Here is a 23,550-nt window from a genome sequence, read left to right on the forward strand (position 1 = left end):
CCTTGCCTCATTTCCCTGCATTCTCTTCTTCCCAACTGGAGTCATCCAGTTACCTGACATATGACGAGGACTTCCTGTGAGCCTTCCTGTGAGGCTGCTTTTGACAGGAAGTGGGCTATTGATGTCACCTCGTGTCCCGGTGCCCAGCTGACCATTGGTGTTACAACCGAAAGCATACACCAGACCGGAGGAAGGCACAAACGCCAGGGTGTGGTGTCTGAAACCGAGACGGAGAGGATAGAAAGAGAGTATGAGGAATCTAGGACAGAGAAGGCAAGTAGTTATACCATAACTTATCTGATGTAAACCTGTACTGTACTCTATTATACTGCTATGCTATACTAAGCTATGCTTTGTTAGGCTATGCTTTGCTAGGCTATGCTGACCAGGCTACGTTGTGCAGTACCTGCCACAGGCAATCTGGGAAACCTCGCTGCCCATCAGCTCTTGCACCTGTCTGGGTAGAGGCTCGTTGTTGGTGGAGTCATGACCCAGTTGACCACGAGAGCCGTCCCCAAACGTAAACAAACCCCCATCCTGTCAATCAAACACAGAGCGAGGCTTCAATTACAATAAAGGATGTGAGAAAGAATGCTGAAGGACAGTCTGTCATAGCTCGATACAATTCCACATGCATATTCCTCACCCTCCAAAACAAACATGATAATTCTTCAAAGGCATGAACACGTTCATGGATTAAAGGTTTTACGAGACAGCAGGTCCTTTTTCAGTACTGTGCTTTCTCAAAACCCACCATCATCTGAAGACTATATGAGAGCTTCAGTACAAGACTATAAACACATAACAGACAGATACGCAGGAGGACAGTTGTGTTCCTCACCTTGGTGAGGGCAGCTGTATGCTCGTCTCCACAGCTGATATAAACCACTTTTTGGGATCTGAGGAACTTGATGTGGCAAGGGACAGACCGGTCTGTAGAAAGGAAATAACAGACACACACACACACATTCCGTGTTACATTCAGAACATCACATTGCTTTATATGAAGGTCTGCTTATAAACTGCTTACAAGCCATCATTCATTTAATCACATATCGGAGAAACGATTGGGCATTTGGACCCATATAGCTATGGGTCTGTAGTCCAACAGGCTTCATCAGTCTATTGGGGTGCATTACTTCTCTCTACGTGTGTCTCATCGATGTAGAAGTTAGTTAGCCTACCCTGTTTGTCATTTAGCCCCAGCTGCCCGGCGCTGTTCTTGCCCCAGCCGAACACAGCTCCAGAGAGGGACAGGGCGAAGCTGTGGTCTCCCCCAGCAGTGATCTGAGCCAGGGGGATACCTGACAGAGACTTGAGGGGCTGGGGAGACAAGGTGCTGGGCTCTCCCTTCCCCAAACCCAGCTGACCGCTCGAGTTCTGGCCCCACGTGAACAGCTGACCGTCTGGGAGAGAAAAGAGGGGGTTAGCCTAGCATTAGCCTGGCATTAGCCTAGCATTAGCTGTTAAGCTTGTAACTTTGGTGTGTAGCGCTACAGTATCAGTGGTAGTGTGAGGTGTTGCTGTTGGCTTCATTCTCACCTTTAGAGAGTGCGATGCAGTGCTTGTTGCCACACATTATTTGAGAGATGCGATGCTCGCACAGCTTCTTGATCAACCTGAGAAATACAGGAGATGCATTGAGTTGCGAGGCCAATGCCTGAACAACTGTGCAGTATTCGGCAGATTTTAACCAACTACATGCAATGTACAGTTAGCTTTACAATCCCTGTATAATCAACATCTAGAACACCATACGTGTTGTAGCCTTTGTAACCCTCCCCGCAAAGACATTACAGTATGAAGATAGGCAGAAACTGCTTCTCCAATAGAAATCCCCGATCACACTTGTAGGTGATGTCATGGCGACGATGGCTAGCTAAGCCCATGCGCAGAAACCCGTCATCGGGTCGAACGGTCGTCTAGCGCCGAACTGTGCATGTGCACGCCGTCAAATCAAAGGCACTCCTTCGACATAAAGTTGTTTTTGACGAAAATTAAAACGTCAGTTTGTCACTTTCACGAGGTTGGAGTAATAACATGTTCAACTACTTCAGATATTGGCTCGAATCTCGGTTGTGCCTTTAGATTTCGTGAAAATTAACCACCAAGAATTTCTCACTTCTCTCATTGACTTCTCAAACCCAACCTGGTCTGTTTCGTAAGCCTTCCTGGAAGTCTTGCTGTGTTGCGGCTCTGGTTATAAAAAGTCTATGCTCCTAGCATTTAGCCATCACATGTAGTTCTCACAATTCCATTGGTTTTCATGTACCTCTTCCAGTAGGCTATTCCTCAGCAAAGCTTCAATAATGTATGTTCTAGCATGCTGGGTCACCTGGGGATTGGGACGGTCTCCTCAGCGGTCCCCAGACCCAGCTGGCCCCCTCCACCGGCCCCCCAGGCAAACACCTGGCCCTGCTCATTCAGCGCCATGGAGTGGGCCTGGCCGCACGATACCACCCCTATCTTCTGGGTGTTCAGGGCCACCACCAGTTCTAGAGGGTAAGGAGGAGGGACAAAGGGGGAGGGAGGAGTGGGGAGGGTATGACAGACTTTAGCCAGGCTCTCTAGAAAGACTAGTGCCTAGAATGAACGATCCATGTCTTCAAATGCACAATCTTAATTTGATCACCCGGTTGTTTCAGGAAACGTGCTGCCGAGCAGGACACGCAAACTTGTAGTCTATTCAAGGTTTAAAAAGGCTTCTAAAGTTTAATAATTTCCACTTTAAAATGTCTGACTTTATTTGCCCTAACTAAAAATGTATCAACCACTACAAAAATGGACATTAATTATAACCCACACAATAATTCACATTTCCGGTTGCTGCAGGATTATTTTCCTGCTGTGAGAAACTGGTCAAATTAAGATCTTACACCTGTACCAGTTTTAGGACTGGTGCATCTTAGACTATACTGTGGATGAGAAAAGGAAGAGTATTTCTCAATGTATCCTCTTGTCTGTTCTGCTGGTATGAGCATTCTAGAAGGGTATGCTAGGCCTTTGTCTGGAAGCCATAGAGACCAAACCCACTTCAAGTATTTAGTGTGGATACACTATCTGACCAACCATCTTCTGGAATGTCCCAGTGCTTTCTATCTAGCTCCACATTTCAGTTTCACTTAGCATGGAGGCATATTAGGAAGAACTGAAAGCAAAATAAACAGGGGTTAATGTCAGTCATTCCTTATCTGATATTTTCAATCACTCTTGGAGAAAAATACTTCTTTATTATTTTAAAAAACAATATGTTTCAGCATTAGGCCTATAGGTTTCATCAGACTGCTTTGCTTTCAAATTCAATTATTTAATTTGTGTCTTAAAAATGATGTACCTTAACATTATACATTTTACCTCAGCACTTTAGCAGCTATAATTACAGTTAAATATCGCCTGAGAATTGGAAGAACACGTGTGTGATGACTAAATAATGCATCCCAACAATTCTCCTCCTGCCGTGCCTCAGTTCCTGTACACAGATCTGTGTGGCCGACCGTGTAGCCTAGAGAGTGGTTGGGTAGTGGTGGTGGTGGGGGTTTGCATGCGATATAGCAGTGAGCAGCAGCTTCATAGGAATGCAGGCACGCACAGCACAGTAGAAACCACTCATAAGATGAAAGGAGAAACATTTCACAGCATACAGTACTGTACTGCAGCTTCATACAAACTTCCTGTGTGGCAGAAAAATACTATTATAGGGCATTTAGTCTCAAAGTCTTATATGCCAACAACATACCACCCTGCATCTCACTGCTGGCTTGCCTCTGAAGCTAAGCAGGGTTGGTCCTGGATGGGAGACCAGATGCTGCTGGAAGTGGTGTTGGAGGGCCAGTAAGAGGCACTCTTTCCTCTGGTCCCCCCAAAAAATATCCCGATGCCCCAGGGCAGTGATTGGGGACATTGCCCTGTGTAGGGTGCCGTCTTTCGGATGGAATGTTAAACGGGTGTCCTGACTCTCTGTGGTCACTAAAGATCCCATGGCACTTATTGTAAGAGTAGGGGTGTTAACCCTGGTGTCCTGGCTAAATTCCCGATCTGGCCCTCATACCTTCATGGCCACCTAATCATCCCCTGCTTCCAATTGTCTCATTCATCCCCCCGTAACTATTCCCCAGGTCGTTGCTGTAAATGAGAACGTGTTCTCAGTCAACTTACCTGGTAAAATAAGGATGAAAATGTTTTTTTCTTTTTTGATAATGGATTATTTACAAAATAACAGATTGGCTCAGTTTAACATTGAAACCTTAAAAACAGGCAATCTTTAGTTGCTGCATCCATTTTTGGACTTGTAAATTATATATAGACCTACCCATTGATTCTTGAAAAATATAACTTATAAATAAGTCATGAGCTTTGTGCAACTGTCAAACCCCATCAGAACCCAAAATATTAGCTTGTTTTATTCCAATGTTTGCAAAATTGTAAATGTAAACAAACACTGTATAGCCTCTAAACATGCTTAAAACTATCATTTGAATATGTTGGATGGTCAGTCCTTTCATACATTGCTCTGCCTATGATTTTGAGAGTGTTTAAATATATCCAGGCCCATTCCTCAGCTTTTTACCAAAATAGAGGTGTGGTGACTGCTTTGTTATTGTTTCAACTAAGGATTGACGCTTTAAAGGGCTAATTCACTCAAAAACAATATTTTTGTATTTTGACCATTAGTCAGTCCACTGTTAATATAATTCCAAAAAAAGTATAAAATGTCAGCAGTCAAGTTAAGACTGATCACTTTCAGTATAGAGCAAAAACCATATCCTTGCCTTTGCCTATGGTAAGGCTGATGTTATCGGCCCAACTGGTCAATAAATAGACCTATTAAATGAAATAGTGCTCTGAGAATGACTGGTGGCAAAGGGAGTGCTTCCAACAATAATACCATTTTCGTGGTAGTTTCCAGAAGCAGTCGTCAAGCGTATAGTTGTATGGCTAAACATAAATATGACCCTTACCCTTCCCCTCCCCCCACACACACACCCTGTCCACCCTACATGATGCAAACAGAGCAGATCATTGGTGCCTGAGATCTCGTTAAACAGCCATGTGAGCGTCAACACACTCCTGAGTCCTGGAAATAGTGCTCCTCCAACCTATCAACTCTCCTGGCTTAGCCTAGGAGCCAGTGAGCTACCAGTAAGGATTCATCCTAAATGGCTCCCTATTTCCTTTATAGTGCACTACTTTTACACTGTAGAAGTAGTGCACTTTATAGGAAATAGGGTGCCATTTGGGACACAACCTAAATGTCATAAATAACATGGGCTTTAAGATTGTCATACCTCCTTCCTCCCAGGCATTATCCCTCTGTTTAGTAAATAGAACCTAATCCACCATGAATCCATATAGTCTGCATTGCAAAAGAGATTAAATGCTACTGTAGTATTAAAAGGGGGGGGGGGTCTAAACAAACGTTGTGACACAGGTATAACGTTTCATTATAGTAGAGAACAGTAGAGAACAAGTCTGCCAATCTGCTCATTGGCAGATTTCCCTGCTCTTACACGTTAGTTGCAGCCAAGTACAATAAGATGTAATATCCCACTAGATTGGGCATTCAGTATAGCAGATTTTTTTAATCCACCCACAATATCAACAAACACAGGTTGTACCACAAATAAACATCAAACAGTGTTAGCTTGATAGCTAACATCTGCAGATTGCTAATTGGCTGGTACTGGCAGCTTACCTGGCGAGTCCCCCGGCTTGTCGTGGCCCAGCTGCCCACAGCGGTTAGAGCCGCACGTGTACACTCTCCCATCACGCAACAGGAATAGCGAATGGCGCCCGCCGCACGCCACCTCCTTCAGGCCACGCCCATTGAACGCCTGGCAGCTCCGGGGTTCGCACACGGGGTCCCTCGCTCCGCCGATACCCAGCTGGCCCTCCACAGTACTGCCCCAACACAGCATCATGGCTTAGAGTAGGAAGGAGGGAAGGAGAGAGAGAGAGAGAGAGTGATGGAGGGAAGGAGAGATGGAGGGAAGGAGAGAGTGAAAGATAGGAGGGGAAGAAGGAGGAGAGTTTCAGGCTAGAAGGCGGCCCTGCCTTCTCCCCTTGGTGTAAATCACAAGTCTGGAAGGGAGAAACAGGGGAGAGGAGGAGTAGGGTGTCAGATAGTAGTCAGATCACATCATTGGCCATTACAGTGCACTCATCTGATATGTTGGATCATGTTTTAAAAATGAAGTGAGGCTGGGTAAACACTCTGCCGGGGGGAGCCTGGCGCCGGGTGTGACGTGAGCGGTGAAAAGATAAGGTGGAAGCACCAGGAGCTCGTTTAAATAAACCCAGTGCCTCTGTAATCCCTACTTAAGCAGCACCAAACTGTCCTGCCTTATAGTGATCCACTCCCAACGTGCATGCTATGGACAGAGTTAGCCAAGGTGAAGGCAGAGAGAGGAGGAGAGAGACTGCTCTAAAGGTTCGGTGCCCTCTTGGAAGTAAACATGGAGACATGGGCCCCTCCTTTCCTTGGAAGTCAAGTGGCACTTTCAGTTTACAAATGCAAATACAATATGTCATGCTCAGACAAGACATCATTCATTCTGCTTGTGTCATAGTTACCTATGTGGCTTATAGCTATATAGAGGCCTTATGATGATAGTTGTGATGGTTACGACAGAAAGGGTGTTACATTGACAATGAATGAATGTGCAAGGTATGATTCCGAGCTTGCGCTAGCAGATGGGTTTACTCTGGCTGACGTAAGATTCCAACTATTGCTTTATGCTTACATCCAAGATCGTCTGGACGTGACCACCATATGGCTGTATAGCTACTGTATATAGTTAGCTATAGCATATAACTATGTAAAATAGTTACGGTAGTTAGTCAATCGTGTCAACTTCATCGTCTCCGCTAGCGGTCGGTAACTAGCTATACGGATAAAAACGACAGCTAACGGGTAGGGCTTAACGAGATTTACAAATGCGTCCATTTCTCAGAATACTAGCAAGCGTGACATACTTAGCCAATCTATCTGCATTTCAGACTCTTCAACGTTCACATATAGAAATGTAAACAACTGCACAAAACGTAACTACGTGATTTAAAGCAAAAACATAGCATGCGTTTTTACCTGTAGAGATGCATTCCTGAATTCCACTAGCTGGGCGTTTCGACAATAACAAGGAAGTTGTGATGCTGGTTGATGCTCTTCGTCACTCAACATGTGACTTTGGGTTTACATGTCTATACCCACAGATTCCACAGGCACAAAATTGGCAAAAAAGGCATTTTGGTCTTCATTTAAGACTCCGTTTGGCATACGTTTAGCAGTGCGGTTAGGGTAAGGTTTTAAATCACATTTAAAGAAGAGACATTTCAGAAAAGGGCGGGGTTTATGACTTTGTGGGTACAGAATCTAGTGACGAGCATGCCAGGTGTCAGCCAAATCTAGCCGAATCATGCGATGTACAGAATATAATATGTAAAATAGAATAAACCAATTATAGAGGCATATACAACGTTTAAATTACAATGGGCATAATAAATTATTTGCACAATTGTTAGTATTTGCATAACTACCTAAAAACAGTATTACACTAGAACTTCCACAACAAATCTTTATTAACAGTGGCTCTTTTTACTATGGCACTCATTCGCAGTTATAAACAATTTAATTTACAAAGACAGCACGTCGTTCAGATATTCAAACAGCAGAGGTCTCCAAGTATCCTAGTGCATGAAGGAAACATGAGTAGTACATGTCAAGAAATACATATTTATATTGGTCCACATTGCGCAATAAAGTAATTTAAAATAGAAAAATTATATTTAAGACTACTTAATATGAAGATTTTCAGTTGTTAGCTCTGAATGTGTTTCATTGACTAAATAAAATCATAATATTGACAGACGTAGATAAAAACAAACTGCTAGGCTACTAGTAACATGCTTCCCATTTCAAGCATCTCCAAACACATCACAGTGGGTGATAGCATGGAGAAGTTTATCCTGTAGTGTGTCGATACTGCTGTAGTTAGGGAGGCATAACGTCACAGAGCACGTTTGTGCTTTCGGATAATATTCATCAGCGTCAGTACTGCCCAAAGACGTGATTTGCATCTGCAGTTTGGAGAGACTTCGTCCTCTAGGCAGTCTGTCCGTTCCAGTCAGAAAAGCTAGAAATTAGAGGATAATAATTATCCACTGACCAAGCATTTCTGGAGCGATACAATTGTTACTATTATTTATTTTAAGTTATTTAAATCATAACTGTTAACTCACTTAGGAACTTCTTCTTTTGCTCCTCAGAGAACTCCATGAAAACACTCCAGAAGTTCTGGATGATGTCATCTGTGGGCCTATATCCTTGATACTCGGCATTCTGTTAGTGCAGAGAAAAACATAATGAAACAACCGCATGTACAGTAGACCATGCCACTGTATTATAGCCATAGACTGTATAGCCCAAACAGTATGGGACCAGATTTAACCACTGGGAGCGTAGAGCTGCTTATAGGCTACCGTACATGTATGAACTTTCATATTATTATTGTTTATGTACTTTAATGACATATCTAAACAGGTAGAATTTGACCTGTCTCAACTTGTCCCACTCGTAGTTGTCATCTCCTTGTAGAAGTGTCATCAGCTCCTCAGGTAGAAACATCCTCCATGTCTGTGTAGGGCAGCCTTTGTGGAAGCCTTTCTCAAAGTCTGCAAACTGAATCTGCACCGACTTGTTGAGCTTCATGTCAACGTACAAGTCAACATATTTCTTCCTGTGAATGATATATGGCAAACCAATGTTTGTTTATGAGTTCAGAACACATCCTGTGGAATCCTTTTGTTAGTTCAAGAGATTCATAAGATTTAAATGTTGATAAGATTACTGTCATCAAATATACCTGTTGACCATGGTAACTGGGACCTCCTCTCCATTTGGGATCACTTCTTGCCCTTTGTACTTAGAAAGACAATAAAGATTAGTACTGCATCAGCTGGGATTACCTGTGTAGGCTACCAAAAACAGCTAAAGGTATCAATTCTCCTACCATGAAAACCCAATCCATTGCTGCAACAGACTCCTCATCTTCATCCAACACATACTGCAAGCCACTAATTTTAAACAAACAAACGATAAAATGCGATTTGAGCAGATATATAATAGTATCTAAAACAACTACACTGTTAAAATGAATTGCTTTGTAACAGCCAAACTAGTGGCAACTGAGGAACCACCAACTTGAAGGAGACAAAACCTTAACTTTGTGATGGCCGCTCCAATACCTTGACTTTGTTGTCCTTAAGCTATTTTGCCACAACTTTGGAAGTATGCTTGGGGTCATTGTCCATTTGGAAGACCCATTTGCGACCAAGCTGTAACTTCCTGACTGATGTCTTGAGATGTTGCTTTAATATATCCACACAATTTTCCTGCCTCATGATGCCATCTATTTTGTGAAGTGCACCAGTCCCTCCTGCAGCAAAGCACCCCCACAACATGATGCTGCCACCCTGTGCTTCACAGTTTGGATGGTATTCTTCGGCTTGCAAGCCTCCTCCTTTTTCCTCCAAACATAACGATGGTCGTTACGGCCAAACAGTTTTATTTTTGTTTCATCAGACCAGAGGACATTTCTCCAAAATGTACAACCTTTGTTCCCAAGTGCAGTTGCAAACCGTAGTCTGGCTTTTTTATAGCAATTTTGGAGCAGTGGCGTCTTCCTTACTGAGCGGCCTTTCAGGTTATATCGATATAGGACTCGTTTTGCTGTGGATATAGATCATTTTGCACCTGTTTCCTCCAGCATCTTCACAAGGTCCTTTGCTGATGTTCTGGGATTGATTTGCACTTTTCGCACCAAAGTACGTTCATCACTAGGAGACAGAACGCGTCTCCTTCCTGAGCGATATGATGGCTGCGTGGTCCCATGGTGTTTATACAGATGAACGTGGTACCTTCAGGCGTTTGGAAATTGCTCCCAAGGATGAACCAGACTTGTGGAGGTCTACAATTTTCTTTCTGAGGTCTTGGCTGATTTCTTTTGATTTTCCCATGATGTCAAGCAAAGAGACACTGAGTTTGAAGGTAGGCCTTGAAATACATCCACAGGTACACCTCCAATTGACTCAAATTATGTGAATTAGACTATCAGAAGCTTTTAAAGCCATGACATAATTTTCTGGAATTTTCAAAGCTAGTTAAAGTCACAGTCAACTTAGTGTATGTAAACTTCTGACCCACTGGAATTGTGATAGTGAATTATAAGTGAAATAATCGGTCTGTAAGCAATTGTTGGAAAAATGACTTGTGTCATGCAAAGTAGATGTCCTAACCGACTTGACAAAACTATAGTTTGTTAACAAAAAATGTGTGGAGTGGTTGAAAAATGAGTTTTAATGACTACAACCTAAGTGTAAACTTCTGACTTCAACTGTAACTGCCAAAATAATGGAAACACTTGAGTAAATGAGGGATACAAAGTTTATTGAAAGCAGGTACTTTCACATGTGGGGTTCCTGAGTAAACTAAGTAATTAACATCCCATCATGCTGAGGGTCATGTATACAATGCCCTGTTGCCCATTATTTTGGCTACCATGGCTAGGAGAAGAGATCTCAGTGAGGGGTCTCAAAGGAGTATAGGGGGTTTAAAAAACCTCTACAGGATCGGTGTCCCGACCTCGGGATGATTGAGCTAACGTACACTAATGCGATTAGCATGAGGTTGTAAGTAACAAGAACGTTTCCCAGGACGTAGACATATCCGATATTGGCAGAAAGCTTAAATTCTTGTTAATCTAGCTGCACTGTCCAATTCACAGTAGCTATTACAGTGAAAGAAAACCATGCTATTGTTTGAGGAGAGTGCACAGTTATGAAGTTGAAAATGTATTAATAAACCAATTAGGCACATTTGGCAGTCTTGATACAAAATGTTGAACATAAATGCAATTGTTCATTGGATCAGTCTAAAACGTTGCAGATACACTGCTGCCATCTAGTGGCCAAAATCTAAGTTGTGCTTGGGCTGGAGTAATACATTATAGCCTTTCTCTTGCGTTTCAAAGATGGTACAAAAAAATGCATGTTTTTTTCTTTGTATTATCTTTTACCAGATCTAATGTGTTATATTATCCTACATTAATTTCACATTTCCACACACCTCAAAGTGTTTCCTTTCAAATGGTATCAAGAAAATGCATATCCTTGCTTCAGGTCCTGAGCTACAGGCAGTTAGATTTGGGCATGTCATTTTAGGCAAAAATTTTAATAAAGGATCCTTCTTAAGTTAAAGTATGTGTGTATGTGTCTCAGTAAACCAGATCTCAACCCAATTAAACACTTATGGGAGATTCTGGAGCGGCGACTGAGACAGCATTTTCCTCCACCATCAACAAAACACCAAATTATGGAATGTCTCGTGGAAGAATGGTGTCGCATCACTCCAATAGAGTTCCAGATACTTGTAGAATCTATGCCAAGGTGCATTGAAGCTGTTTTGGTGGTTCGTGGTGACTCAAAGCCCCATTAAAGGCCCAGTGCAGTAAAAAACATGATTGTCCTTTGTTTTATATATATTTCCACATTATCTTAATTCACGTTTAGTGTAAGTTTTGTTGGGATGGAGTTTTGGCCTTCCAAAACTCCATCAGATGATCAGACATCACCATGAAGTAAATTAGTTAATAGTTCAATAAGAAAGAGTGTTCCAAAGCATATTTTCACTCAGACCACTCTGACAGTCCTTGCAAAATTCTTGCTTGAGAAATTGTCCTCTGCTAAGAAGCATTTTTCTCTCTCTTTTTGACCATTTTAATTGAAAACAATCACAGTAAGGTGCTTAATTGTTACCCAGATGTTATTTGATAGTGAGATTTTTTTAAATGGTTGCATTGGAACTTTAAGACACTTTATGTTGGCGTCTCCTTTATTTTGGCAGTAACCTGTATAACTTTTTCAGCAGAATAATTGTACCTTGCTTCAGTTGGAGACAGCTCTTTAAGGTCATCCAAAGTTGTAGTCAGCCCCAGAAGCTTCTTGAAGAGAGCCAGAGGGAAGCAGAGGTTCAGAACACACTGATTATACAGTGCCTTCCCACAGAGCAGCCCAAGTAAGTAGAATTCATCAGTAATACCACCGTCCTATGGATTGAAAAAGAAACACAATGCCATAATCTAATCAGAACTTTCAATATTTAACAGTATAATATAATTATAACAGATAATATATATTTCTAATAATTGATATTTCTAAGTTATTAAATAAAACAAAAACATTGTGGCGGAAAGATTGAGTTAAATCTGGGAACAATTTGTAATTGAATATGGAACGTACAGCTGTTGTGAACCACACAAGTCCAGAGTCCTCGTCAACCTCCAGTGTCTTTGGTTCCATTGTGAGAAGTTCCCTCCCCAGGAGGCTGAAGAATTCCAGTGAAACACCACCTTCATCCACACCATTCTCTGCTTGAAACTTTACCTGGAGACAAAAAATACGCTATTTACTCCTAGATAAGGATTAGGAAATGAAAATACTTTTCCTAATACAGAGGTAGATGTTAAAATAAGTACAAAGTCCTGGTGTTTGTATTACTTGTTTAATCACTACTCTTTTCTCCGTTCAGTTCTTATTTATAGCTACAAAGTCAAAATAAACATTTTACACACAAAAAAAACTATAAAACCTAGCTAACAACAACCTTCAAAGGCATTGTGAAGTCGTGCCCACTTTGTCGAAGGTGCTGGAAAGCATCTACCAGTGCTGTCTCTCTGCTCACATGCATTGTAGGGACCCAAAGGTCTAAATGTCCATGGATGGCAAACTAAACAAAGAAACACATTTGAGATATGGCAACATTTAGCCTTCATTTTTCACATCTGATAGCAGTGTAGTAAATGAATGTGGTACCTTTTTTTAATAAACACCACATTTGGAAACAACTTACGCTGTAATTGAGTTCCAATTGATAAACTATACATTTAGCCTCTGTGTTGAAGATGCAAGATTGCCGGTGAAATGAATTAAAGAAGTCCTGGCATAAGAAAGAAATGAGTTAATCGACAATGTCAATGAATATCTCAAATAATTATTCTGAATTCAATTGATTGGTGTTTACTTTCATTGCTTACCTCGGGAAGATTTAGGTAGTCATAACATTCAAATGTGTTGAGCATCTAAAGAGGATTCGAAATTACAAAATCATTTCCCACTCTTTGTAGATTTCAGTGACATCATTAACATAATTACCCATTTTCATACCAACCTGCATTCATTTTATGAGATAGGCTACTCACATTCTGAAGCATACAATTGGCTCTGTTGATGTGGAAATTGCTTGCTGCAATTTTGATGCGTCTGTTGCAATTGACCTGAACAAAACAGAGGTTAAGGGAGCATACAAAATAGCATATTTTTTTCCCATACATACATATGCAGAGCCTTCAGAAAGTATTCACACCCCTTGACTTTTTTCACATTTTGTTGTGTTACAGCCTGAATTTCAAATTGATAAAATTTAGATTTTTTTGGACACTGGCTAAAACACAATACCCTATAAGTCAAAGTAGACTTGTGTTTTAGGGAATTTTTACAAATTAATGAAACATTTAAAGCTGAAATGTCTTGAGTCAATAACTATTCAACCCCTTTGTTATGGCCTAAATACGTTCAGGAGTAAACATTTGCTGAACAAGTCAAATAATAAGTTGCGTGGACTCACTCTGTGTGTAGTAATGATTTTTGAATGTCTACCTTATCACTGTACCCCACGCATTCAAGTCAACACCAATTAATTAAATTCAGAATAGATTCTTTGACATATTCATTGACATTGTCAATTAACTAATTTCTTTCTTATGCCAGGGCCTCTGTTCCAATCTGAAAGGTTCCTCAGTGGAGCAGGTCATTTCAAACATAGATTCAAGCACAAAGACCAGGGAGGTTTTCCAATGCCTCACAAGGAAGGGTTAAAAAACAAAAACAAAACAGACAATGAATATCTTTTTGAGCATGGTGAAGTTATTAATTACACTTCGGATGGTGTATCAATACACCTAGTCACTATAAAGATACAGGTGTCCTTCCTAACTCAGTTGCTGGAGAGGAAGGAAACCGCTCAGAGATTTCACCATGAGGCAAATGGTGATTTTAAAACAGTTACAGTGTAATGGCTGTGATAGAAGAAAACTGAGGATGGGTCATCAACATTGTAGTTACTCCACAATACTAACCTAATTGACAGAGTGAAAAAAAGGAAGCCTGTACAGAATACAAATATTCCAAAACATGCATCCTGTTTGCAACAAGGCACTAAAGTAATACTGCTAAAAAATGTGGCAAAGCAATTCACTTTTTGTCCTGAATACAAACTATTATGTTTGGGGCAAATCCAATACAACACATTACTGAGTACCACTCTCCATATTTTCAAGCATAGTGGTGGCTGCATTATGTTATGGAAATGCTTGTAATCGTTGAGGACTGAGGAGTTTTTCAGGATAAAAAAAATAAACGGAATGGAGCTAAGCACAGGCAATCTGGTTCAGTCTGCTTTCCACCAGACACTGGGAGATGAATTCACCTTTCAGCAGGACAACAACCTAAAACACAAAGCCAAATCTACACTGGAGTTGCTTACCAAGAATACAGTGAATGTTCCTGAGAAGCAAAGTTACAGTTTTTACTTAAATATACTTGAAAATATATGACAAGACCTGAAAATGGTTGTCTAGCAATGACGAACAACAAATTTGACAGGGCTTGAATTTTTTTTTAAAGAATAATGGGCAAATGTTGCATAATCCAGTTGTGGAAAGCTCGTAAAGAATTACCCAGAAAGACTTACAGCTGTAATTGCTGTCAAAGGTGCTTCTACAAAGTATTGATCAAGGTGTGAATACTTAGGTAAATTAAATATTTTCTGTATTTAATTTTCAATAAATTTGCAAACATTTCTAAAAAATGTTTTCACTTTATCGTAATGGGGTATTGTGTGTGGATGGTGGAGGGGGGGGGGGGAATATTTAATTGATTTTGAATTCAGGCTGTAACACAACAAAATGTGGAATAAGTCAAGAGGTATGAATACTTTCTGAAAGGCACCCAATTATGGCAATGGATATTTACCTCATACAGCCTCTCCATAACCTTTACAGTCCCTTCAAAAAATGTTTTAACAACACAGCCCTCTGCCCCCATACGGAGTAACTCTGCTGACACATAGTGGAATGTTTTCACCAGAGTTCTGAAGGGGGTGTCGGGAAGTGTCGACCATAGGCCCTCTGTTGGAATTAGACAAGAGTTTAGTTAATACTACAGCACACAAAACCTGCTATATCTAAAAAAGAGAGGCGAAGAGGAGAGAAGTCAGGACAAGAGAAGAGAAGAGAAAGAAAAAAAGGTATATTGATGGATGGTGACTTTACCAAGGACCTGGAGCTTGTCTGGGTCCAGTCTGAGGATGGCAAAAACAAAGGCCTCAGTAATGTCTATGCCACGTTGTTGTTTTAGGAAAACCCTCAAGAGCTCAGGGATGATGAGGTACACCCTCAGACCCTCCACCCCAATGGGATCCTTATTCAGGGAGGGAAGGAGTATGCGATGGACGACATTTTTAACCTAGAACCATGACAGGAGTGCTTGTGGGTCACAACTAAATGACTTATCGTGGCTTACAGTATCAATGACTGGTCAAATTGAATATCAAGGACAACAAACAGAACTATTGAAAATAAGTATTTGATCATAAAGATAATATATGAAATGATACCTCAGCTAGCACTTTATTCTTTTTAGCCAGCTTTTGAAAAGCCAGTCGGGCGAATGACAAGTCCAGGCCAGAGTGCTTCAGTGAGGTTTGGTAATGTTTGTCACGGCTAGTGATTGATGAGATCAACAAATACTATTAAATATGCAACAATAAAACAATAAAAAGTATTCAATAATGTGATAAAACATTAACGGATAGGCAGTGAGTTCTTACCTTTTGTCCAGGAAGCTCCCATTTAAACATGACGCAGAAGAGAATGTTTTTGTGATTCCCCTGAAAATAAAAGTGAAGAATCTTATAGTTCCGTGTATGTAAGTTCCTGAGACCTTCAACTTTTCAGTAGTTGTTTTGTGTCACTGACTCATGTATGTTTGTGTTGCCTTGTCCAATTATCAACCATCATGAGTTGCGTATTTGTATGGAGCCTGGGGATCAGGTTTATTTGTATCATACTAACTTCTGTATCTTCTTCCATGAGTTTGAGTCACAGTCCGAGATCCATCGGTTAATGATGTCATCATCTAATGTTTGAGTCACTTTTCCGAGATTGGAGTCATTCAACTCTTTTCCTGATTCCTGTAATAACAATTTTATGCACTGTATTAAAACAATGTTAAGTACTAAGGACAAAGAGAACAAACTAACTAAAGTTTTAACTGTAAACACATTACTTGAGTAGAGCTGCACAAGGCAAAAGAATGGTTTCCTCCAGCAAAGGTTTGTTCAATTTTCTGGTCATCAATGTGGTCTGAAAATTACCCAAAACAGTCACGATATTATAAACCTGTTATTTTATAATTTCTTAGAGACCACCATTTCTGCCTAAGTACTGTATTGAGTTTGAAATAGGTCACGTTATGCAGAGGAAAATAAATGATTTAACTACCCTGTGGTAGCTGTACTGGCAGAGGCACAGACTGATCCATCTTGACTCCATTTCCCAGCTGCCCTTGCTCTCCATGCCCAAATGAGTAGATCTTTTTGAAGGAGCCCACAAACGCCAATGTGTGGTTTCTGACTTGACAAACAGGATTGTAGGTCAAGGAAAAATCACAAATCAACTGTGATCCCTAAGAATGGATATATCCAAGAATACACCCAGTGACACTCCAAGATTGATCTTACCATCCAAGATACATCCATTGATCTTTGTGTGACCATGTATGATTGTACAGAGATTCACATGACTTATATCAATCTAGTAACTACATACCTTCCACAGGCTATCTGGGTCACCTTTGCCCCCCAGAGTTCGGCCACCAGTCGAGGTCGTAGTTCATTTCTGAGAGAGTTGTGTCCAAGCTGTCCATATCGACCCGAGCCAAATGTGAACACTAAACCTCCCTGGAACAAAACCCATTCACACAGTTATCATGATGATGTGTTCGGCTCCTGTTGATATGAATGTTTCTACTGTATGTGATGGCAACCAGCAAGACATCATTGGTCCAAACATTCTTTAGATCTTAATGATAAATGGGAGAACAAACATAGTATCAGTTGGAAATATTGTTGTGTAAAAAACGCCAGAACCTTTGTCAGAACAACAGTATGCTCCACTCCACAGGAAATAGCAATGGTCTTCTTTAGATTCAGGCAATCAACAGGAGCTGGAGCAGGTCTGTCTGTAGAAAATAGGTTTGACAGATTTTTTTTTTTGCTTGTATTTTTCTGTTTTGTCTATTGTAAAAAGAAAAATCTAAAAAAAAAAAAAAAAGAAAAAAAAAAAATCGATATATACTATTTGACATTAAATTATCAGATATACTCATACTGTCTGCTTCAAATATATCAAATGTACTACTAATGAAAGAGATATTATTTAATAATATTTGTGTATACAGTACCTATTGTGTCCCCTAGTCCCAGCTGCCCGGCGCTGTTCTTGCCCCAGCCGAACACGGCTCCAGAGAGGGTCAGGGCGAAGCTGTGGTCTCCCCCAGCGGTGATCTGAGCCAGGGGGATTCCTGACAGAGACTTGACAGGCTGGGGAGACGAGGTGCTGGGCTCTCCCTTCCCCAAACCCAGCTGTCCTCTGGAGTTCTGGCCCCACGTGAACACTTTACCATCTAATGGAAGGTAAAATAGTATTTGTACATAGGAAATCTCACAGGATGTAACGTTCCCTCTCCTCGTCTGAGGAGGAGCAAGGATCGGACCAATATGCAGCGAGGTATGAAGACATAATGATTTATTTAACGAAAGACGAACACGAAAAACTCTTAACAAACTACAAAACAATAAATGACGTAAACAGACCTGAACATGAGAACTTACACACAACGAAGAACGCACAAACAAACTCACAAACGAAACAGTCCCGTGTGGCATAAACACTAACACAGGAACAATCACCCACCAACAAACAGTGTGAACAGCCTACCTTAATATGGTTCTCAATCAGAGGAAACGTAAAACACCTGCCCCTGATTGAGAACCATATCAGGCTAATTGAAAAGAACCCAACTTAGAAACACATAACATAGAATGCCCACCCAGCTCACGTCCTGACCATACTAAACAAAGACAAAATAAAGGAAATAAGGTCAGGAACGTGACACAAGACACGTGCTGCATTGTTAGAGTATTTGATTAATGTAGTTTTATTTTAAATGTCTATTGTGAACCTTCTCAAACTCATTTGTTTCTTTTCAGCTTTTATTTCTGCACTATGAACTTTTGGGCATAATGATGTCCCAATAAAACATCTCTATTTTAGCATTAAAACCTCAGTTTATTTGTTATTTAAAAAATGGACAGTGTGCAGGTCTCCATCTCCTCCAGTATTCTCATGTTGATATCTATATGCCTGGAACAGAGACTATTTGGCATAAAGGACATTCAAAGAGAACAGACAGCCTCCTATCATATCCCGTCTCAAACTGAGTGATTTAGAATGTGATTGTTTACCTTGGGTTAGTGCAATGGAATGCTGGTCTCCACATGCAACCTGAATGACCTGATTCAAGTTACCCACTGGTCTGAGAAAACACAGACAACCAAAAGTAATCATTACAATATGGTCAATTACTACAATTGACAGAAGCCACTAAAATGTGAGTAGGCCTAAGCCTAGAGATGTGTCATTACTGTCAAGCACCCACCTGGGAACATTGGATGATTGGGTGAGGCAGAAAACTCTGCCCTCTTCAGACAGTAAAATAATATGTGCATCACAGCAACTCAGAGCCAGAATCTTCTCCCTGAACTCCACACTCTCTACACACATGAAATATAAATTAAATGTATTATATAGCTTAAAGGGGCAATTAGCAGTTACTTCATCCCATTTTTATAATATGTACCCATTGATTCTTGAAGAATATAACTTATAAATGCCTCATGAGCTTAGTTCAACTGTCATACATCATCAGAACTCAAAATATAAGCTTGTTTTACTCCAATGCTCGTAAACAATGTCTCAGCTTTTTACAGAAACGGGTGGGGAGGACGCTTTGTTATTGTTTCACCTGCTGATTGCCGCTTTAAACATTTTGTTTAAGCAGTTCAGTAAAGAAGTGGGCTCTGGTGGTGGGGGAAAACATATAGAAAGGTGCTTACTCAGTTTTCCTGTGATCCTTCTCCCATCTTTGTCATCTTGCATCCGAGCGAAGGACACTCGTTTCCCATTATTTCTGATGAACGCGACCACTTCATTACCTGCAGAAAGATGCGTAATTGGAGATTTCATGTGTATGAAATTTACGCAACCGTCCGTGTTCGCCTTTACCAAACCATTCGATTTCACTAAACCGAAGCCATCACGGGTGTTCTCTCCCCACGAAAACATTGTCAATGTGTTATTATTATCGCCGTCTAAACGTATCCATAATCAGCAAACCATAATCAGATAATATTGATGGAACACAGGACGGTCATTCTGCGCCCTGGGAGTCAGTGAATTCTGAAAGCGATGAACGAGACCATATGACATATCTATAAAAGAAACACAGCAAGAAACGAAAACGAAACCTAAGTCGGCATTTTCCTCCAAACAGAAACGTATGCCACAATGGGCATGGCCTGAGTAAACGAAAATATCAGGTTGGCACATATGCAGTGGGACAGGGTAGAGGTAAAGTATTTTAAACAAACAACCCAGCTAGCACATTTGGTTCCACATATGCAGTGGGACAGGGTAGAGGTAAAGTATTTTAAACAAACAACCCAGCTAGCACATTTGGTTCCTTGGAAGTTGTTCGAAAGTACTTTTTTTGTTTACCATTGGTCCTGGGGACAAAGCCATAAGTTTCCTGACAGTGAAAATGGAATGTTTTTTAAACATTCTGAGAATGGAAGTGAAAATGTTGCCTGTTCCGGGAACTAACATTTTTAGGTTGCAGGGAGGTTCTTCTATGGTTCCCTGAAAATGTTCCTGGGATGTTTTATTACCAATCTGAGAACAGAAATTATAGGGTAATTAAATACTGTCCTGATACTGTTTCAATAAGACTTTTAATAATACTGCTAGTTTAGGTGAACTGTTTTGAACTCCAAGCACAATTCATCTGCTTAGGCATTAATCATTCAAACCCATTTATTTTTTTATGTGGCATGGTGTCAGTGAGATTCAAACCCATGATCTCTCTGCTCTCTAGCCATAGAATTAGTCCACTGCACCACAAGGATCTAGCTAGCATGCCATGTTTCTTTAACTCATAGAAAGCTGTTCAATTTTGTCTATTCAAACAGACCTCATTTCAAAGGAAACAAGCACTCATTAAGATCAGGTGTGGCCAATTAGTGGGTGCAGCCAACACACCCAGACACACTTAACAAGATAGATAGAGAGAATTTTGTTGATGCTGGGAATGGACCATATTTTTTTTTAAATAACATTCTTCCAACGTTCTTTGAATGTTACTATGTGTTCTTGTTTTTATGGAAAGTTTTCTTAATATTCTGAGAACATGACTTTTGATAGAACCATGAAGAAACCCGCAGAAAACGTTATGTCCTGGAAAAAGTCCTGGAATTCCCACAGAAAAAAATTGTTTCTTAATGTTCTCTAAACCTCTGAGAACATGACTGAATAGAACATGAGGAAAACTGTAGAAAACGTTATGCTGAAGTCCAGAAATTCCCACAGAGGAACATGTTTTTTTTTAACATTCTCTGAATGTTCTGAGAACATGACTTTAAATAAAACCATGATAAAACCTGTAAGAAATGTTATGCTGAAGTCCTGAAACTCCCATGGAAGAATGTTGTTTCTTAACATTCTCTGAACAATTTGAGAACATTCATTTAAATAGAACCCTAAGGAAACCTGTAGGAAACGTTATGGGAAGGTTGTATGCAAAATAACCATAGTACAACCACACTCTCCCCAAGCTCTAAGAAACATATGGTTCTCAGAACATTATGTGCTAGGTGGGAAGGTTATGCACGTTGTTGGAGAAACCACACCACTGCTCTGCATCGAAGTGCTGACAGCAGTTCCCATTGATAAAAGAAAACACTTTGAGGTGAACTAATCATCTCTATTTATTAGATACATAAAGAATTATTCTGTCAATAAAACAAGATACAGACATATATGTCAAAAGATGATGCAGACGTGTCCAGAAAAAAAGGATATACACATGTAGAATTACATCAAATTCCACACTATTGTAGAATTACATAAAACGCCACACTATATCAATAAAGAAAACATGCATAAATAAGTAGGCTCTTGAATGTATATTACTGAATGTATATTACTGAATAAGAAAGTTATTTTTATATATCACACTCAGAATTAGTAGACATTAACTCAAGGAATGTTTTTTCTATAATAGGGTAGGCCTACATATCCTACATTTGCAATTTTCACATTTTCAATAGAAAAGCCAAGGACAAAGGTAAAATGTAAAAGTTGGAAAAAAAGTGGCAAATCTGAACCTACAAGGCGGCTACAACCAAAATCCTATGCTAAACTGAATAGATATATTGACATGTAAGAAAAACATTGAATGAAATGATGAACACAGCAGTAGCCTATATATAGTGTCCATTACTCCTTCCAGAAGCCTCTGTTGTGGGCACATGCCTCTTTGAGCCTGGCCAGCAGCATCTCCTTGGAGGGGTAGATGGGCAGCAGCAGTAGGAAGTGGCAGGTAAGGGATTCTGGGAAATGTAGTTCAGTAGAGTTCTGCAGGACTGCTACCTTCATCTGGATCTTGTCCATGCCCAGGATGGGAGCGCGATCACAGCCCGTCAGGAACACTGAGAAGGAAGGGAGAGAGAGTGAAAGGTAGACAGAATGGGAAGAAATATAGTCAATGTCATTGTGTGGCAGGTAGCCTAGTGATTAAGAGCATTGGGCCAGCAACCAAACGGTCCCTGGTTCAAATCCTTGAGCAGACTAGGTGAAAATATGTTTTTGTGCCGTTGATCAAGGGATTTAACCCTAATTGCTCCTGAAAGTTACTCTGGATAAATGTCTGCTAATTACTCAAATGGTGTGTAAATGCTCTTGTGGAACAGGAAGTTCAAATATGCAGACAAAACCCTGAACCAGCATTATGAAAGACTGTATGGTTCCTCCAGTTTTACTCAACCGAGAGCAATTTAGTGCCATACTTACGGAGAAAAGCTTTCTTTTGGTCGTCTGTCAGTTCCTCAAAAGCCTCCCAGAATGTGACGATGTTGAGATGTCTGGCATGGTACTCTCCATCATACACAGTGTTCTGGACATACAAACCAAACAAATGGCAGCAATAATTAAACAATATTAAACTTGCACCTAATTTAAACGATTCACCACTCAGTCACAGTATGTCACAAAGCACCATGTATAGCTTGGCAATGTATTACACATTATCTCGTAGTCCCAGTCATAACTTGAGATACATACCCATAACTTGATCAAAGCAAATCCCCCATTGATATAAATGCATCAACACTGACTGATTTATGCCCTAATTTCTCAAGTCAGCACCCAGCCCCATACTGAGTAATGAATGATGGTTGTATATATATTGTATATAGACCTGTTTGAGTGTGTCCCAGTCGTAGTCCTCTTTCCCCACCATGACTCCCCTGAGCTCCTCAGGCTGGAAGAACTCCACCACGTCCCTGTCACACACCTTGAAGAAGCCTCTCCTGAAATCTTCAAACACCTTCTCTGCTGATTGGTTGAAGGCGAGGTTCACGTAGGCATCAACAAACTGTTTCCTGTAAAAAAAATTAATGGTATTTTTATATTTTTTTAAAACACAGAAAGCAGAACAAGCAGAAAGCCTGCTTGTTGTAATTTCTAAAATGTAAACCTTGTATTATGAATTGCAGAGCCAGTTTGCTACAGCAGGAAAATAATCCTGCAGCAACAGAAAATGTGAATTATTATGTGGATAATAACTAATGGATATTTTGCAGAGGTTGATACATTTTTCTAAAGTAAAAATCAAGTCTGAAGCCTATTAAACATAAAATGTACACTTTTAAAATGTCCCATATTGCAGGAAAGTTCTCCTGCAACAGGGGGATCATATTAAGATCTTACATATGTAGGAGTAAAAGTTGCTGTAGCCATACTTGTTAAAACTTGTGACTGATTTTCCTGTTTCTTTGGGATCAAGCTCCACCTTCAGGTCATCCCAGATCACCTGATGAAAATACACAGTTTTACCACTATTCACATACTGTATCTGGGGATATTTCATTGCTCAACAATCAGTTTCAATACTATACATACGGTGAAGGTCATGTCCAGGTTTTCTTCAACATCATCATCAGTGTAGTCCTCCAAGAGGTACTGCAAACTCCTTCAATTACAATGAAAATAAATTAATGTTGAAACATTTTAATCAATTTCTAAGGGATACTAATTCAATGCTAAA

At 40.3% G+C, this 23,550-nt stretch overlaps 3 protein-coding genes across 5 annotated transcripts in view; all 3 read right to left on the reverse strand.

Annotated features, from left to right (window-relative positions):
• The window catches only part of herc3 (HECT and RLD domain containing E3 ubiquitin protein ligase 3), a 33,284-nt gene extending 26,072 nt beyond the window's left edge, over nucleotides 1-7,212 (reverse strand). The window contains exons 1-8 of one of the 2 annotated variants that reach the window (XM_055923431.1): nucleotides 7,085-7,212; nucleotides 5,693-6,078; nucleotides 2,336-2,495; nucleotides 1,543-1,619; nucleotides 1,185-1,406; nucleotides 842-933; nucleotides 407-537; nucleotides 54-217 (exon numbers count right to left, since the gene is read on the reverse strand). In XM_055923431.1, the coding sequence (XP_055779406.1) occupies nucleotides 54-217; nucleotides 407-537; nucleotides 842-933; nucleotides 1,185-1,406; nucleotides 1,543-1,619; nucleotides 2,336-2,495; nucleotides 5,693-5,918 (1,072 nt within the window). In that variant the 5' untranslated portion in view covers nucleotides 5,919-6,078; nucleotides 7,085-7,212. The other variant, XM_055923432.1, reaches the window with a different exon arrangement.
• Nucleotides 7,213-7,557: 345 nt separating this feature from the next.
• LOC129855599 (probable E3 ubiquitin-protein ligase HERC3) lies at nucleotides 7,558-19,732 on the reverse strand. 2 transcript variants are annotated; one of them, XM_055923434.1, is made up of 24 exons: nucleotides 19,286-19,732; nucleotides 18,829-18,943; nucleotides 18,635-18,705; nucleotides 17,572-17,793; nucleotides 17,258-17,349; nucleotides 16,938-17,068; nucleotides 16,611-16,738; nucleotides 16,396-16,472; nucleotides 16,182-16,300; nucleotides 15,938-15,997; nucleotides 15,725-15,830; nucleotides 15,381-15,573; nucleotides 15,082-15,236; nucleotides 13,251-13,325; nucleotides 13,086-13,130; nucleotides 12,902-12,988; nucleotides 12,656-12,778; nucleotides 12,292-12,435; nucleotides 11,932-12,098; nucleotides 9,006-9,069; nucleotides 8,859-8,917; nucleotides 8,549-8,732; nucleotides 8,236-8,335; nucleotides 7,558-8,129 (listed from the first exon to the last, which is right to left on the reverse strand). In XM_055923434.1, the coding sequence occupies exons 1-24, from the start codon at nucleotides 19,512-19,514 to the stop codon at nucleotides 7,912-7,914; spliced, it is 2,964 nt and encodes a 987-aa protein (XP_055779409.1). In that variant the 5' UTR covers nucleotides 19,515-19,732; the 3' UTR covers nucleotides 7,558-7,911. The 2 variants fall into 2 exon arrangements, with proteins under 2 accessions (XP_055779409.1, XP_055779410.1); XM_055923435.1 differs by lacking the exon at nucleotides 13,086-13,130 and having other exon boundaries at nucleotides 19,286-19,731.
• Nucleotides 19,733-21,093: 1,361 nt separating this feature from the next.
• The window catches only part of LOC129856092 (probable E3 ubiquitin-protein ligase HERC3), a 42,865-nt gene continuing 40,408 nt past the window's right edge, over nucleotides 21,094-23,550 (reverse strand). The window contains 6 exon segments of the mRNA XM_055924213.1: nucleotides 21,094-21,153; nucleotides 21,696-21,934; nucleotides 22,296-22,398; nucleotides 22,702-22,885; nucleotides 23,246-23,316; nucleotides 23,406-23,475. Coding sequence (XP_055780188.1) covers nucleotides 21,094-21,153; nucleotides 21,696-21,934; nucleotides 22,296-22,398; nucleotides 22,702-22,885; nucleotides 23,246-23,316; nucleotides 23,406-23,475 — 727 coding nt within the window.

The sequence above is a fragment of the Salvelinus fontinalis genome, chromosome 5 (genome assembly GCF_029448725.1).
Source record: "Salvelinus fontinalis isolate EN_2023a chromosome 5, ASM2944872v1, whole genome shotgun sequence".
Classification (NCBI taxonomy): Eukaryota; Metazoa; Chordata; class Actinopteri; order Salmoniformes; family Salmonidae; genus Salvelinus; species Salvelinus fontinalis.

What these genes read in the sequence shown, in the direction of transcription:
- LOC129855599 (XM_055923434.1), bottom strand. Translation starts at nt 19,514, where the DNA reads ATGTTTTCGTGGGGAGAGAACACCCGTGATGGCTTCGGTTTAGTGAAA. An exon ending in CAATCATCCAATGTTCCCAG is followed by an intron (nt 18,706 to 18,828) that starts GTGGGTGCTTGA and finishes GTGTTTTCTCAG; the next exon opens with ACCAGTGGGTAACTTGAATC. An exon ending in AATTGGAACTCAATTACAGC is followed by an intron (nt 12,779 to 12,901) that starts GTAAGTTGTTTC and finishes TTCTTTGTTTAG; the next exon opens with TTTGCCATCCATGGACATTT.